General features: G+C 41.7%; 1 protein-coding gene and 1 pseudogene across 1 annotated transcript; one reads left to right on the top strand and one right to left on the bottom strand.

Annotated features, from left to right (window-relative positions):
* Positions 1-54: 54 nt before the first annotated feature.
* LOC136507816 (disease resistance protein RGA5-like) lies at positions 55-3,848 on the bottom strand (annotated as a pseudogene).
* Positions 3,849-5,290: 1,442 nt separating this feature from the next.
* Positions 5,291-14,300, top strand: LOC136507815 (uncharacterized). The gene is made up of 5 exons (XM_066502420.1): positions 5,291-5,440; positions 12,101-12,208; positions 12,295-12,531; positions 12,617-12,680; positions 14,186-14,300. The coding sequence occupies exons 1-5, from the start codon at positions 5,291-5,293 to the stop codon at positions 14,209-14,211; spliced, it is 585 nt and encodes a 194-aa protein (XP_066358517.1). The 3' UTR covers positions 14,212-14,300.
* The last annotated feature ends 704 nt before the right edge of the window (positions 14,301-15,004 follow it).

Genomic DNA, 15,004 nt, shown 5'->3' with positions numbered 1-15,004 from the left:
AATACTGGTGGGAGTCAAAGTCAATGCATGACGATCGAGAAACAAATACAAAGGTCAGGTCGGAGCCAATGGAGGAGGAGGAGGCAGGTTGGTGGCGGTGAAAGCCCGGTAAACTCCTAAATCCACAACAACCAAAAAGTACGCCGCGCCCCCAATACATACGTACATTTCCCTGAGGCTTGACAGGTGCTCGGTTCCAGTAGGTGCAGCGCCATACCTATCCCACCCCCTGGCATTAAAACCTAGCTCGAGCTTAATTTCAAGCTTGGGCATTGCCCCTGCCACAAAGGCCAGGCATGATATCCTGCTACAGCTAAATTGAAAATGCTTCAGAACAGGGAATCCACTTCCATGGATGATGATCTTATCTTCAGGAGTTCCTTTGATGAACAACTCGTTGATAACTGAGGGCAGCTATGCAAGAATTCCAACATCTTCCTCAAGCACTTGCTTAACAAAAAGACGCAGGTCATAGAGGTTATGGAGTTGGATGATCCATCCATGAACCCTTGAGAACTTGTGTCCATGGAATATCTGGAGATGACGGAAAGAAGCGGGTGTTGAACTCAACGCATCAATGTAGAGATTGTTGTCACAATAAATTTTCATATATAGATATTTGAGGCTGCAAATCTTTCCACGGCAAGTCTGCAGAACTTCCCTGCCTTTCTCCACTATCTCATCATTTGCCTTTTCACCAAAATTACATATGATTTTAAGATTGGTCAAATTGGTCAGTTCCCCCAGACCCTTGATACTGTTTGGTGAGTTACGTAAATTGAAGTAGTGTAGAGTACGCAAGGATTTCATGTTACCGATCCCGTTTGGCAATATTATGTCATATGGAATAATCAGATGCGATAACCGGCTCAAATGAACTATATCCGATGGTAGTTCACGAAATGATTGTCCCTTAGACAATTTTATAGTAGCATTGATTTCAAATGTTTCCAATTGCTGCATACTCCCAATTTTACTAGGTAACACCACCTCATGACCTTTTGCTACAATCTTTAAATATCCCAACTGAAATAGATGATGTATCTCAGTAAAGTTTTGTAACAATGGTGGATAGGACTGTACTGTAATTTCAATTCCGAGAACACGGAGATACTTGAACAGTTGAAAAGGAGGTAAATATGAAGAGGTTCCAAATATTGCCAGTGTTCTTGTTTGGGATAGCTGGACACATCCTGCAACCCTATCACCTACTGTACCACCCAGGTTGAGAGAGAGTCGATGAATCTTGTCTTGTTGTCCTGTCATGTCTTGTATATCATCTATTACAGTGACAAAATTCTCTTCTTGGGATTTATGGAGGATAAGATCAAGCATCATATCATGTACCTTGCAAGACATCACCTCACCATTGCAGTTTGTATCTGCAGGCTGAATCAAACTCCTATTAATAAGCTCATTAAAATAGCTCTTTGTAATATCCTCAAGATCCATCCCACGAACTTTACATATAAAACCTTCAGCTATCCATCGCCTTGTCAAATCATTCTTTTCAATTGTGTAGTCCTCGGGATAAATACCTAAATATAGCATGCAAGTCTTCAAATAATGAGGAAGATTTATATAGCTGAGATTCAGTATCTGTTTCATGCCTTCCAAGCTTGGGCTCATTTCAAAGTTGGAGCCCAGCCTGTCCCTTACATGTTCCCAGTTCTCCTTTAGTTTGCTTGGCTGACTGGCTATTAGGCTAGATGCTGTGATGATTGCAAGTGGTAAACCACCACATTTTTTCAAAATTTGAGCAGATACTTCCTTCAAAAATGGAGGGCAACCATCCTCTGAACCAAAAATTCTTTTGAAGAATAAACTCCTTGAGTCCTGGTCACTAAGTGCCTTCATCTTGTAAACACATTCAATGTTCTTAGTGCAGCATCTTCTAGCCACAGTTTCAATTCGAGTAGTTATTAATACTCTGCTACCATTAATGCTCTCTGGAAGAGCACATCTGATGATATCCCATGCAAAAGCCTTCCAGATGTCATCAATTACGATTAAGTACCTGACATATATAAAAGCATATGGAGTATAGCAAACCATTAGGATAGCGTAAAAGCATCCTCACTATAAACATACATTAACCAGGATATAAGAATACAATAGGGACACACATAAACTAGTCAATCATAAGAAAACAAGGTGAAAAGAAAAAATACAGACAAATCAACATGTTTAGTTGTTGATTACATATACTAGCATGCTAAATAAGAATGACATCAAATTAGAACAAACTAAATCGCAAACAAACCATACTAAGCATACAATTATTTCTAGGCCGCATACCTCTGTTTAAGAAGAAATTTTCGGAGCACACTAATGAATTCAGATTCTTTCCCACAATTCCATGTTGGTGTCCATAGGAGCTACAAAGCCAACTTGAGATAGCATAGTTCTCAGAAGCTTCCTGATGTTTGTTTTTTGGGACACAGACACAAAGGCTCGGCACTGAAACTCACCCTGAAGCTTGCAATAAACCTCATTTGCAAGGGTAGTTTTTCCTAGACCTCCAAATCCAACAATAGAGAGCACCTTTAGCTCATTCTCTCCACCCATCAACGGAATTAGTTCATCCCTGGGGCCATCCATACCAACAAGGCCTGATGCTTCTGCGTACATTGCTAACAACCGAATATCAATGATTGTGTTGACTGACTTAGAGGTATCATCAGTCTTCTGGTACCTCTTGCGCCGCTCCTGCGCCTGCACAACACGGACCTTAAGGCCTTCAAACTCTTTGGCGATGTCATGCCGAATGTTCATGGTCGTCAACAACTTCGTGCTCCTATTTATGAAACCCGTGAATCCGCGTGGCTTGCTGCTTGAATTGGGTTCCACACGGAGCATGAACTCACTGATGCTATCTTCGATGTCATAAGACAGCTCACGTACCTCCTTGGCCCAGCACTTGTCCTGTTCATCAGGCTGTTCTGTATCTGAGATCTCGTTTAGGAACCTATGCATGCTCTCAAGCTCAGCTTTGAGGAACAAGATCTGCCCCTTAGCTTCTTTGAGCAGCTTGTACTCAGCTGTGAGCAAATCACCAAGCTTCGCTATCAGGGAGCCCATAGCTCCATGCGATGCGGTCACCACGGCAGCCTCCATAGATAACCATGCCTTTCCTTTCTTTGCTGGCTCTCACTTTGACAGTGCGTGTGTAGTCTTATTTCTAGTCCTGAAAGAAAACAACAAAAGCAACATATTTAGATGTTTTTCATTATCCATCACGAGTGACAATTCTAGTAGTCGATATTGACGACTTGTAGATCTGCTTTCTTTTTCTTCAGTGTGCCCAGATTCAATGAATTGAACAGAAGCTCCACTTGTTTTACAGGGTGCAGTTTTCTTTGGAGTGCAAACCGAATCAAGAACAAGAGGGAAGAGAGTGTGATCCATACCATATATACGGCGTACGAAGCCAGCAGGAGAGAGATCGAAATCGACAGGAATGTTGTTGTCCGGCCAAGTTTTCCTTCAAACTGAAGCCAAACCTTGTTGGAGATGAGAAGTGGCAGGTACAGTAGTGAAAGCATGCAGGAGCGCCGGGCGGTGGAAGTGCAAGCTTGGGTGAAAGCAATGGCGAAGGGAGGGCAGGTGTGCCTGGAGTACTGGCTCCACTGAGTGCGTGGTTCCAAATGCTGGATCTACAAATGAAGCTCAGGGTTTGATAGATCGAACTGCACAATGCAGACCCTCTGTAACTGCCCGCAGTTTCTCAGAAAACCACCTCTTCAGTCGCAATATTTTCGGTTCCCTTTATTTGTATGCGAGTCCTTTGTATGGGGGACTAGGATACAATATACTAGGACAACGTACACAATCCTGCACAAGACTCGTTTGGGACGAACGACAAGCAAGATGGCATACAATAATTGGGTGCTTCGTTGTGCGCTTCAGGTCTTGAGCTGCGATCCCATGTGGCCATGCATCTGTCTCAAACGTTGTTTTGTGTTGCTTCCCACGTGATTACATGTGACCATAGGGAACAGAGGGATCTGATCGAGGCGGTGGCCCGGTTTAATTAATTTCCCTAGAGATAGATTCCTCTTGTTGTGGCAAATGTTATCTAATCCCAGTTAACATATATTGGAGCAAAGGATGCCCTACCGTTGTATGACAATACCATACCATGTCAACAAGTCTATCTTCAAAATTGAATTTGAGCTTTTTCAGTGCAGGGCAAAGAAGAAATACTTCCCAAAAAATTCAGGAATATGGATTACAAGCTTAGACTAAATAAGAGAGCTCGAGTGTATTCTATTTTCCTCTTCTTCTTCCCCTTTTTAGTTCCCTAATGGCTGCCCCTAGCCCCTAGCTCATCTCTTTTGTTCTGAACCTTTGTTTTCTTTAATATATTTTCAGTAGGGGCTCCCTGCCCCTCCTGTTTGTTCAAAAAAAAAAAAAACAAGTCAAAAGTATCTTGCTTTGCGTTTATTTTTTGTTTGCAGAGGATAGATCTCGACTGAATGGCAGACCACAATCTAAACATTACTACACTACTACAAATAGGATTTTAGGAAAAACTCGTCAGTCGCCAATAGAAATAGTTGCATAAAGATAACTTGTAACTTTTTCATATGAACTAAGATGAAGATGAACTTTATATCAAAATTGCAGATTTTGATGTGATTTACAACTTTGTAGTTGATAAGTTTTTATTTGGAACCTCGGATGTTGACATGGACATACCAAATTTGCACTTCTCAAATCGACATTCTATTTGACAAGTTTTTTTATTATTTTAAGTTGGTTAGAGTCCAAATATATGTTGAAATTTTCTAGATTTTGAAATTTTAAATTTAGAATTTACAAACGACCTAGAATGGTCACATAGTTAATGCCAAAGTTGTAGTGGTTGACCCAATCTACAAGTTTGTGGTTGATAAGTTCTTTATTTGAAGTTATCTAGAGCCTCAAATATTTGCTTTAAGTTCTCATATTTTGAGATTTGAATTTTTGAAACTTCCAAACTATCTCGGATGGAGACACGATTTATACCAAAGTAGTAGTGCTTGACGAGCTTTAAAACTTTGTAGCTAAAACTTTTTTAATTAAAATTAATTATTCAGTGGCCAAAAAATTCACTACATCGCAACACCTCTTTTCACGGAAGGGGTGCATAGTCCAATCAAACCGTTTTCTGGTTGGGCGTACAAAACACTGCTGGCAGTTAAGTTGGTAATTGGTGCCCAATATATTAAGTTGTTTAATAAATAAAATATACAAATACGACATATCGAGGAATAAATTGATTGGGTACATGTACAGCAAATTCGTAATGAGGTTCATCTTCAATAAAAAGTTAGCATGCATGTGTGCCACCGAGAAAAAACGGTCGTTCTTCTTGCGAAACTCCACCTTGAGCACAGCCTCATCGTCGTCGTCCTCCTGCTCCTCCTCCCACTCTTCGTCGTCGTCGTCGCCACAGGTACGCTCGCGGATGACTCGGAAGAAGCATGTGTCAGCAACCCATCTGGTATAGTTGAAATTCGTTGGAGACCTCATCTGGAACGAGCACGTCAAGATGAATGTAATGATGTATACATATCACTACTACAGAATTGACTTTCAGTACCGACAGTGATAGTGTCTCCCAACCCATCACTACCGTTTTTGGCTAAAACCAACAGTGATAAAACCAACCGACATTGATATTCGGGTCATCACTACTGGTTCATATCACTGTCGATATTAGCCAAGAACCGACAATGATATTAGATCATCACTGCCGGTTCAAGTCACGAACCTCTAGTGATATGCTGCACAGAAAATCTCATAACTTTCTCATATGATGTCTGATGAAGACAAACTTTATGCCAAAGTTGTAGTAGTCAACAAGATCTACAACTTTGTAGTTAAAACTTTTTGATTTGAGATAGTTTGAAAGTCTAAATATACACCACAAGATTTTATAGAGTTAATATCAAAGGATTCCATATGCTTTATAGTCATAAGTGAGTTTGTAGTGGTAGTTAAGGATCTTTGATGGATAAGTGACCAAAGCAAAAGTTGTAGATCTCTAAATGTTATGCAACATTGTAGTTCACAAGTTTTTATTTGAAGTCGTTATAATGTCCCTCTATTTGATTCGCATGATTTCATAGAAGTTAATATCAACTAAAGCCATATGTCCCATAGTCATAAGTGAGAGTGTCGTGGTATTTAAGAATCTCAGATCAAGAAATAACCAAGACAAAAGTTGTAGATCTCGAAAAGTTATACAACTTTGTAGTTGACAACTTTTTTATTTTAAATCATCTATCTAATGAAAATTATGTTTGTTTACTCAAATTCAAAATTCAAAATTTTCAAACAACCTCGAATGGAGAAACGCCCAATACAAAAGTTGTAGATATTCAAAAGTTGTGCAACTTCGTAGTTGACAATTTTTTCATTTGAAATCGTCTATCCAAGAAAAAGTATGATTGAATTTTCTCACATTTGAAATTCAAATTCTTCGAATGACCTCGGATGGAGAAATGACCAAAACCAAAGTTGTAGATCTCAAAAAGTTATAAAACTTTGTAGTTGACAACTTTTTTATTTAAATTCATTTAGGATTCTAAATATTCATTTCAAACCAAAGTGGCATAAAATGGGGAGAACAAATATCCCATATGGACACAAGCGTCTTACATATGGAGTGGTTAGAGGATGAACACGCGATGCAGAAGGTTGGGGATTCGAGCGCCGGTGGCCACGAAGCTCTCGTTTTTCACGTGAAAAATTGCGTGACGTGTGGCTATCCAGTGGGGTCCCTCCTAGTATTAAAAAAATGACTATTTTTCGATTCACTTTTTTAGGTTTTCTGGAAACCAAATCACTGCCGCTTCTAAAACCGGTACTGATGAGCCCCCTCATCACTGCCAATATGATTGTGCCGGTTCAAAAAACCGGCACTGATGGGCTTTTTGAACCGGCAGTGATTGGAAATCTGTAGTAGTTATGTAGGTTTGGGCGGCTGAGTTATAATAGATTTAGGTTTTATTATTTTTAGAATATTTTTTGTTAAAAAATTTTCATAAAAGCCCAGTAGTGTTTCAGACAAAAAAAAAAGCTATTCCAAACGTCCAAAAATTCAGGTAAAAAAATCTTGGACACATTTTGGAACATCATAAACCCAAGTAAAGTATTTAGAGCTCATGAAAAAGAATTTTGGAGCATAAAAAAATTAGATTTTCCTAGAGGAAAAATAGTAATAGGTTCTAGAAAAATGTACAAAATTCCTGGGGAACATTAGTTGATGACTAAATGCATCTAAAACATTTTGGCACTCATAAAGCAGAAGATGCACCTAGCATGAATGCAACAAACTTACCTTAGGATATATAGTTAATTTGGGAAAGTTCTTGAAAGCCATTCTTTTTTAGATAAAGGTGAAGTAATTTGACTTCATCTCCTTTAACCAAGACAATGAGACAATTTTACATATGTTGAGCAACACATTTAATCAAACCCACTCAAATATCACTTGCCATGATGTCCAACGAATGACTGGACCACCTGTCAATAACAATGTCTTATTTGATCTACCCGTTTGTTTGTGCCAATCATGAAAGATATCCATCACATTCAAAGGGTATTTGAGACCCAAAACAAGATGTATCCTTCGCCACAGGAACTGAGCATACAGACACTCGAATAAGAGGTGTTGAATAGTGTCATCTCTACTACAAGACACAAAAGATTTGTTCCTATTCTAGTTCCTCTTTAATTAATAAATTATGTATAGTTAAAATCACCCCCTCTTGACGAACCATAGAAAATTTGTAATTTTCAGTGGTATACTTAAACGCCAAATATCATGTGAGACTTTAATGCATGTATTCACAAGGAGTTTATAAATGAAATTTATTGTGAACTCGACACTATTTTTAAGGAGCCAAAGGAACCTATCTCATCCAACTTTGTAAGCTAATGTTCATGACTCTTGCTACTAAGTGAGCGCTTGGTATAGCTTCTGAAACAGCTCCGGGAGCTCCATATCAGCCAACCGCTCTCCCACACAACTACTTCATGTGCAGAGTCCTAGGAATACCGCTCACTGGAGCTGTTTTTGAAAGAGTGATTGGAATGAGTTGTTGTATTCCATATTGTGTATGGGTACATATATAGGCAGTCAGGGTAGCATGCAAGCCAACCACACAAGCACACAAGTATAGGGCGACCATTGCTATATTTACATCATGCTAATACTCCCCCGCAGTCTTATCGGGAGCACGACAAACGTTAAGATTGGATCGAAACTCTTGAAATACAGATGTTGGGAGACCCTTGGTGAAGATATTGGCGTACTAGGATGTCGTGGGGACATGGAGAACTCGAACATGATTGAGGGCGACACGCTCCCGAACAAAGTGGAGATCAATCTCAACATGCTTCGTGAGCTGATGCTGGACTAGATTGGTAGAGAGATAGACAACACTGACGTTGTGGCAATAAACCAGGGTGGCACGACAAAGATGGTGGCAAAGCTCGGCAAGTAACTGATGAAGCCATGTAGCTTCAGCGACACCATTGGCCACGGCTCGATACTTGGCCTCTGCGCTAGACCGGGAGACTATGTGCTGATGCTTGGAAGACCAGGACACCAGATTGTCATCGAGGAACACTGCGTAGCCAGAGGTCGAACGGCGAGTGTCGAGGGAGCCGGCCCAGTCCGCATCAGTGTAAACAACAAGCTCTGTAGGCGGAGAGCGATGCAGAGTCAAGCCAAGGAAAAGAGTACCCTATAAGTACCGTAGTATCTGCTTGAGAGTAGCAAGGTGCGGCTCGCGTGGATCATGCATGTAGAGACATATCTGCTGGACGGCATAGGCAATATCCGGACAAGTGAAAGTCAGATACTGTAGTGCACCAGCCAATCTATGATACTGAGTAGAGTCAGCAACTTGAGGACCGTCGGTGGACAACTTGGAGTGCAGGTCGACGAGAGTGCTGCAAGGCTTGCAAGCACTCATCCCGACGTGTTCCAAGATGTCCAAAGTATACTGCCGTTGAGAGAGCAAAAGGCCATCATCGCAGCGGGTGACGGAGACACCAATGAAGTGATGGAGTTGTCCCATGTCAGTCATAGCAAACTCACACTGAAGGGCTACAATAATATGTTGAAGAAACCCAGCTGAGGAGGCGGTTAGAACAATATCATCAACATAGAGCAGCAGATATGCAGTGTTTGATCCCTGGTGATTAGCGTAGGTCATATGCGCCTGCTCTAGGCTTAGGTCTAGTTGCTAGTGAGGTTTGCATACCTCTTGACCAAAGGTACTTACGCGCACCGTGCTTGTACTCGGAGGGGTTGTAAGTCTTGCGAGACCATACCAACCGTGTTTGTGGTGTGGCCGCCACCGTGTATGGAGGGAACAAGGCCCGCGGCGTTTTGGCCAAAAGCTTGATAGTGAAGACGGCAGGGAGCGGTCCGAGAGATGTACACCAGAGACCCACTTGCGCGTGGGGAAGGCCCGGGGCTATCTACGGAGTTACCCGACCGGGAGCTTGGCCCTTGTGAGGGATTCCTTGCGAGGGGCTCCAACGGGGATTAGGGGAAAGCTTGCGTGCTTCTCGATACCTCGGTAAAAATACCGGAGTCATTGATGGAAGTTTGCATCTCTACCTCATCTTTAGCTTCTGCATTTTTATTGTAATCTTGGTTGTGTGCTTTACCATTCCTAGCTTAGTTGATAGGCTAGTTGATAAGGTTGGAACCTAGGTTGCATAACTCTTTTGCAGTAGAGATAGCAACACACCTAGCAAAACCTTAGTTGCACATTTAGATAGATTACTTTCTTGCATAGGTTTTGACTAGGTGGAATTAGAGGCCATAATTAGAAGTAGAATTTTAAGTTGCCTAATTCACCACCCTCTTAGGCGTCACGGTCCTTACACGCTGGACGCACTCTTCCCGGACGGTGGAAAAGGCTCATCTAGGCAGCCGCGAAGACGCAACGCCACCTTCTAGGTCGTACCGCTGTGTCGGATTTGGTTGTTTTCCATTTATGTAACATCGAAACTCACTACACCACAACACCATATCACCGTCAGACATCTGACACTAAAACTTTTTTTTATCGATGGATGATCTGACACTAACGATAGCTCACGGACGATCTGACGCTAAATCCACGTTTAGCGATCCACTGTCTGTCGCTATAGGTATTCATTTTTAACGTTTAACGGTCTGTCGCTAATATCATGTACACCGTCAGTCAGTCTGACGCCAAAAATAAATGGGCCCCCACCTAGCTCACGCGCCACTTCTCGCGCGCCCAGCTCCCGTGCCGCTGCCCACAAGTCAGAAACCCTAGACCCTTCTGTTCCCCCAAATCCCAAATCCAGGAGCGGTGACCTGTCCGCGCCGCTGCCCTCTCCCACCAAATCGCGCCCGCCCGGCCCCAAATCTCCTACCCACTCTGCTGCCCTCCCTCCCGGATCCCAGCCTTCCGCTCTCTCGCCTCACCGCGCCCCCAAGCTCCCGCTCGCCCGCCCCCTCTGTTCGGTCGCGCTCTAGCCAGCTTCGAGCAGCGTCAGTGGCCTTCGTTGCCGTGCGCTCCAGGCCGGCTCGGTCCCTACTCTCCGCAGTGTAGCCCCTATGGACGAGATTTGCACCGGTCGGAGCTCGCCCTTTGTCTGTTTCCTCTGTGTGTCAGAGTGCAGCACCTCAGATCCCGCCCCACCCATCCCCGCCCGTCGCCCCCTGGAGCAAGCCACGGCGGAGCACGCCGCCCCCCTAGAGCACGCGACGGTGGAGGACGCGCCCCCAAAGCTGACCGTGCCGCTGCATCACTGCTTCTTTTCCTGGTAAGCAAGCTGTTGGAGCGATTGCCTTTATAGTGAGTTCCGTTCTATAGGATCTATTTCACTGTCCCTTGCACCGAAACTGAGAATTTTTTTCTTGAGCTATCCATCCATCAGTTTGTTGTGGATTTGTGTGCTCCGGCTGTATTACTGTCAGATGTAATCGTAATCAGAAGTTTGGGCACCTGATTCAATTTTGTTCATGGTAGTTCAGGCTTCACTATTATGTACTCCGTACTTGATTTTTGGTGCAAATCTACATTATGACATGAAAATGTATAAAGCAATCCGGCTGTATGACACAAATTTATCAAGCAGTTGGTATGAATTATCGTTCATCTCATTAGAATCATCTCCTATACCACAATAATATGTTTTGAGGATTGATGCTCTTGTCCAGCTTTTGAATGGGGCCCATGGTTTAATGTTAACATGTAACCAGTTCCCATCTATTGATGTGAACATCTATCCTTTGCTGCCCCAACCAGTCAATTTATAGTGGTTGGGATAATTTTGGGAAGCTCTTCATATTGGGTTTACATTTGCAGTGGTTGGGATAATTTCTTTTCCTAGCTTTTGCATGTTTCCTTACTGAAACCATTCTGAAAATAATCAGAGGGGTCTATATACTTGTTCTTACCAGTAAGCCCGAAACCATTCTTTCCAGTGCTACAAGCAGGCATAATTGATTTATTCTTTCCGATTCATTTCATCTCCCTAGGTGAAATTACTGTGGAGCTAGCCCACTAAACCCAACGAGTCGTAGATCTACCGCATCGACGTCGTCCTCTTCTCATTGCTTGCAGCCAATAGATTCAAGTACTGTAGGTACACGCTCAGTCTCCCCAAAGACTCATGGATAAATCATGGATCAGTAGTGATGCTAGGCACACAAAGGCATACTTACAAGGGGTCAACAGTTTCCTATCTTTTGCATTTAGAAATTCAGTGGTAGGGGACAAGATACTATGCCCTTGTAGAAAGTGTGTTAACTCATTTTGGAGAGACTCAAGTGATATACGAGAGCACTTGATATGTGATGAGTTTCTAAAAGGGTACACAACTTGGAACTTACATGGGGAAGCTAGTTCCTCTTTTGTAAATACCGACAATGGTGATGGTGCTGATCTTGTGGAAGAGTCTAGTGAAGAGGATGACATATCTGCATTGCTTTGAGACCTAGCTTGTGGTTTAGATGATAGAGGGGATTTCGAAAGAGAACAGTTCTATTGAGGTTCCTAAAGAACTAGTTGACCTCCAAAAGTTGGTTCTCATGAGTGTATCTTTACTTCAGGTTGAAACTGATGAGAGCTTGCTCCTCCATAGACACGATGCAGCCCATTCACCTATAAACAAGACAACTACAGCAACAAATGATGGCCCTCGCTTTCATGATAACCTTGTAATCTTCCTGTCTTCGTACATTCTTTTGTGGTTTCATATACGTTACTTGCTTTAAAATTCTTATGGGCACATCATTTATTTCAGGTTGGAAAGGATGTGATATTATTTGCTATATTGAGATCTGAGTTAGCTGTGGCTAGGGGAACAGTCATTTCAACTAATCCAAACACCATGGTAGGAGGCCAGCCTCTTGGGAATGAATATTGTGAAGTAGTTGTCAATGTTGTGATGAGAAGGGATGCTATGCTGCCTTGGACTTATGGCGAGATGCAGACTATGGCTAGTGCTCTCAAGATGAGCATTGCATGGCCATACAATAAAGTAATAAACTAGACTTGACATAATTTTCATTTTGTTTTGATCTGTGATGCATGACCAATGTCCTAATTAAACCTATCTGTGATAGATAAAGGAATGCAAGAAGAAGGAATGCAAGAAGGCATCTAGTACACCTCTCAAGGGCACTGCAGGTATGTCCCTAAATTAGAGGCTGACAAAGTGAATAGAGGCTGCAAGTGAACAGAAAATAACAGCTCAATTACATATGCAAGTACAAGCTAGTAGTACTGCTGGGTGGTGAGCAGGTTTTAGTTAGTGCATGAGATCGTCTTACATTGATGGACAGAGTACTAGAGTAATAACCAACTGGTTGCCATGGTAAATAGAATAAGGAATTTAAATGTCGCCAGTAGCTAGCAATAATTATAATAGGTCACTTGGCGCTGTCATTTTAAATTATTATATGAACTTGACAATTAGTTCAGATTTTATTTTTCAGTTCAAATCTGCAATGTCAATTTGATTAACTAAATGGTTCGGACACTTTACAGCCCCACCAGGAACTGTCTTAGGTCTAGTTAGTTCCAGAGTTTCATACTTTACAGCCCCACCATAGAAATTATTATATGAACCTTGAGGATAATGGCATGGGTACTCCACGCGAGCCATTCTGTGCAACATGGTCCTATGGACAAACAAATATGTAATATAGAAATTATCAATCACTTAACAAGTGCAAACCCTACCACTGACTAGTCATTTTCCAATTAAATGTCATTATAGGGTATTAAGAAGCTAAAATACTCCTAATTTCAGAAACTAAGCTTCCATGCATAGAGACCACCCATGTATTGAGAAAAACTATCTGACACTACAAAATCCTGACCATGTGGTTAGTGTTACAAATCGAAAATCACACCAATGTTGAATTAAAGAATGGGCTGGAGGTGTAAGAGGCTGGGAAAACACTAATGTTACAATTCAGCTGTACATTTTTCATATGAGGGTGAGTTGCAGCTTCTGGGGTTTCAGAGTGCAGTAAAGCCTCCTTGGCTTCACTTTCTGGCTATACAGGGCGTCACACTGTATGTGTTGTGAATTTCTTGTTTTGCCTCATGAACACTAGGAAACAAATGATTGGTGATAAGTGACAATCAGGAATCACTTATAGAAATGTTTAGTGCTCCTGGGGTTCCTTAGGAATATTTGTATTGTCCTGGGTGATAGGTGTATGGAGTATGTATGGTAGCATGTGTTTTTTTTGTTTCTCTCTGTTTCAATAGTACTGGTGAAGCACCTAGTGGCACATTTTGAGGAATCCATCTTCAGTTCCAACCACAAACAACCTTGACAAAGGAAGCACAGCAATATTTGAAAGGACAGATAGGTTTTTGTGTTTCACTGTTGTTATCATTTCTTACTGATGTTAAGATTGAACAATGTTAAGATTGAACATTTTGAGGAATCCATCTTTCAGAGTGCAGTAAAGCCTCTTTGCAGCTTCTGGGATTTCTGGAAGATGGTATTTAGAATGATTTCGCTTAGGGATCCTTGGCTTCACTTTCTGGCTATACATGTCGTTTTCACTGTTGTTAAGATTGAACAATGTTGCCTGTTCGAAACCAACGAGCTATCATTTCTTACTGCCATAGACCATGCTCAATGCAGCCTAATTACATGGTTGTTATATTTTCAGGAAGTGTTGGGCAGTCTTTGGCTTGAGTTTCTGGAAAATGGTTCTGCAGATAACCTGGTGGAGGCTCTAGTGTTGGCAAGCCATTGCTTTTGGTTTTTGAGTTCCTAGAAATGATTGTACGAAGGCAGAAACAAATGTAGCTTTAGTGTTGCTTTTGGCTCTAGTGTTGCTTTTGGCAAGCCGTAATTGATGGGGGAAGTTTGTATCAGGATATGAAGGCAGAAACAAATGTAGCTTTGAACCTGAGAGCTGTAGGTGCAGATGGATCACTATTTGGAGCATCAGGTGTCTGACATCGAACTCTCTTGTTATTTGATGCTTCTGTTTAGTACAGTCACTTGTTTTTTTTCACAACTAAAGCCCTTCTGAATGTAGAATTCAAAATAAAAATATAACCTTGGGATATTCTTCAGTCTGCATGTCTAATGGAGATTTTAAGGGCTGCACTGTTTTTTTTCTCGAACAACGCAAGGGCTGCACTGTTATGTTTGTAACATACTTTTCCATCTTCGTTTTCATGTTTGGCAGGCTCTAATCAGGCGGGGAACAATTTGACCTTGAAAGGGTGGCCTCTTACAGTTAGTTCTTCACCTTTTCTAGGCTTCCAGTCACTTGCATTCTAAGTTATAATTGGAAGCAAGTTTGCCTGCTACACATTCTTGTGCTCTTATGACACGTGTCCTTTTGATCATAACTATTTAGGGTTTAGAACATCTTCGATCTGGATGATGTACCGTGGATGATGTACTGTGCAAGATTGTATGTTATATATGTATTGATCTCCATGTGATGTATGTGTTTTTATATCTATTTGTGATG

Source organism: Miscanthus floridulus, chromosome 15 (assembly GCF_019320115.1).
Source record: "Miscanthus floridulus cultivar M001 chromosome 15, ASM1932011v1, whole genome shotgun sequence".
NCBI classification, from domain to species: Eukaryota; Viridiplantae; Streptophyta; class Magnoliopsida; order Poales; family Poaceae; genus Miscanthus; species Miscanthus floridulus.
The sequence above is the reverse complement of the archived record's forward strand: the minus strand, read 5'-3'. Positions and strand labels throughout refer to the sequence as shown.

Coding starts and splice junctions, on each gene's coding strand:
- LOC136507815 (XM_066502420.1), top strand. CDS start 5,291: ATGAGGTTCATCTTCAATAAAAAGTTAGCATGCATGTGTGCCACCGAG. Junction 12,209..12,294: donor CTCGCTTTCATGATAACCTT/GTAATCTTCCTG, acceptor CATTTATTTCAG/GTTGGAAAGGATGTGATATT. Junction 12,681..14,185: donor ACCTCTCAAGGGCACTGCAG/GTATGTCCCTAA, acceptor TTATATTTTCAG/GAAGTGTTGGGCAGTCTTTG.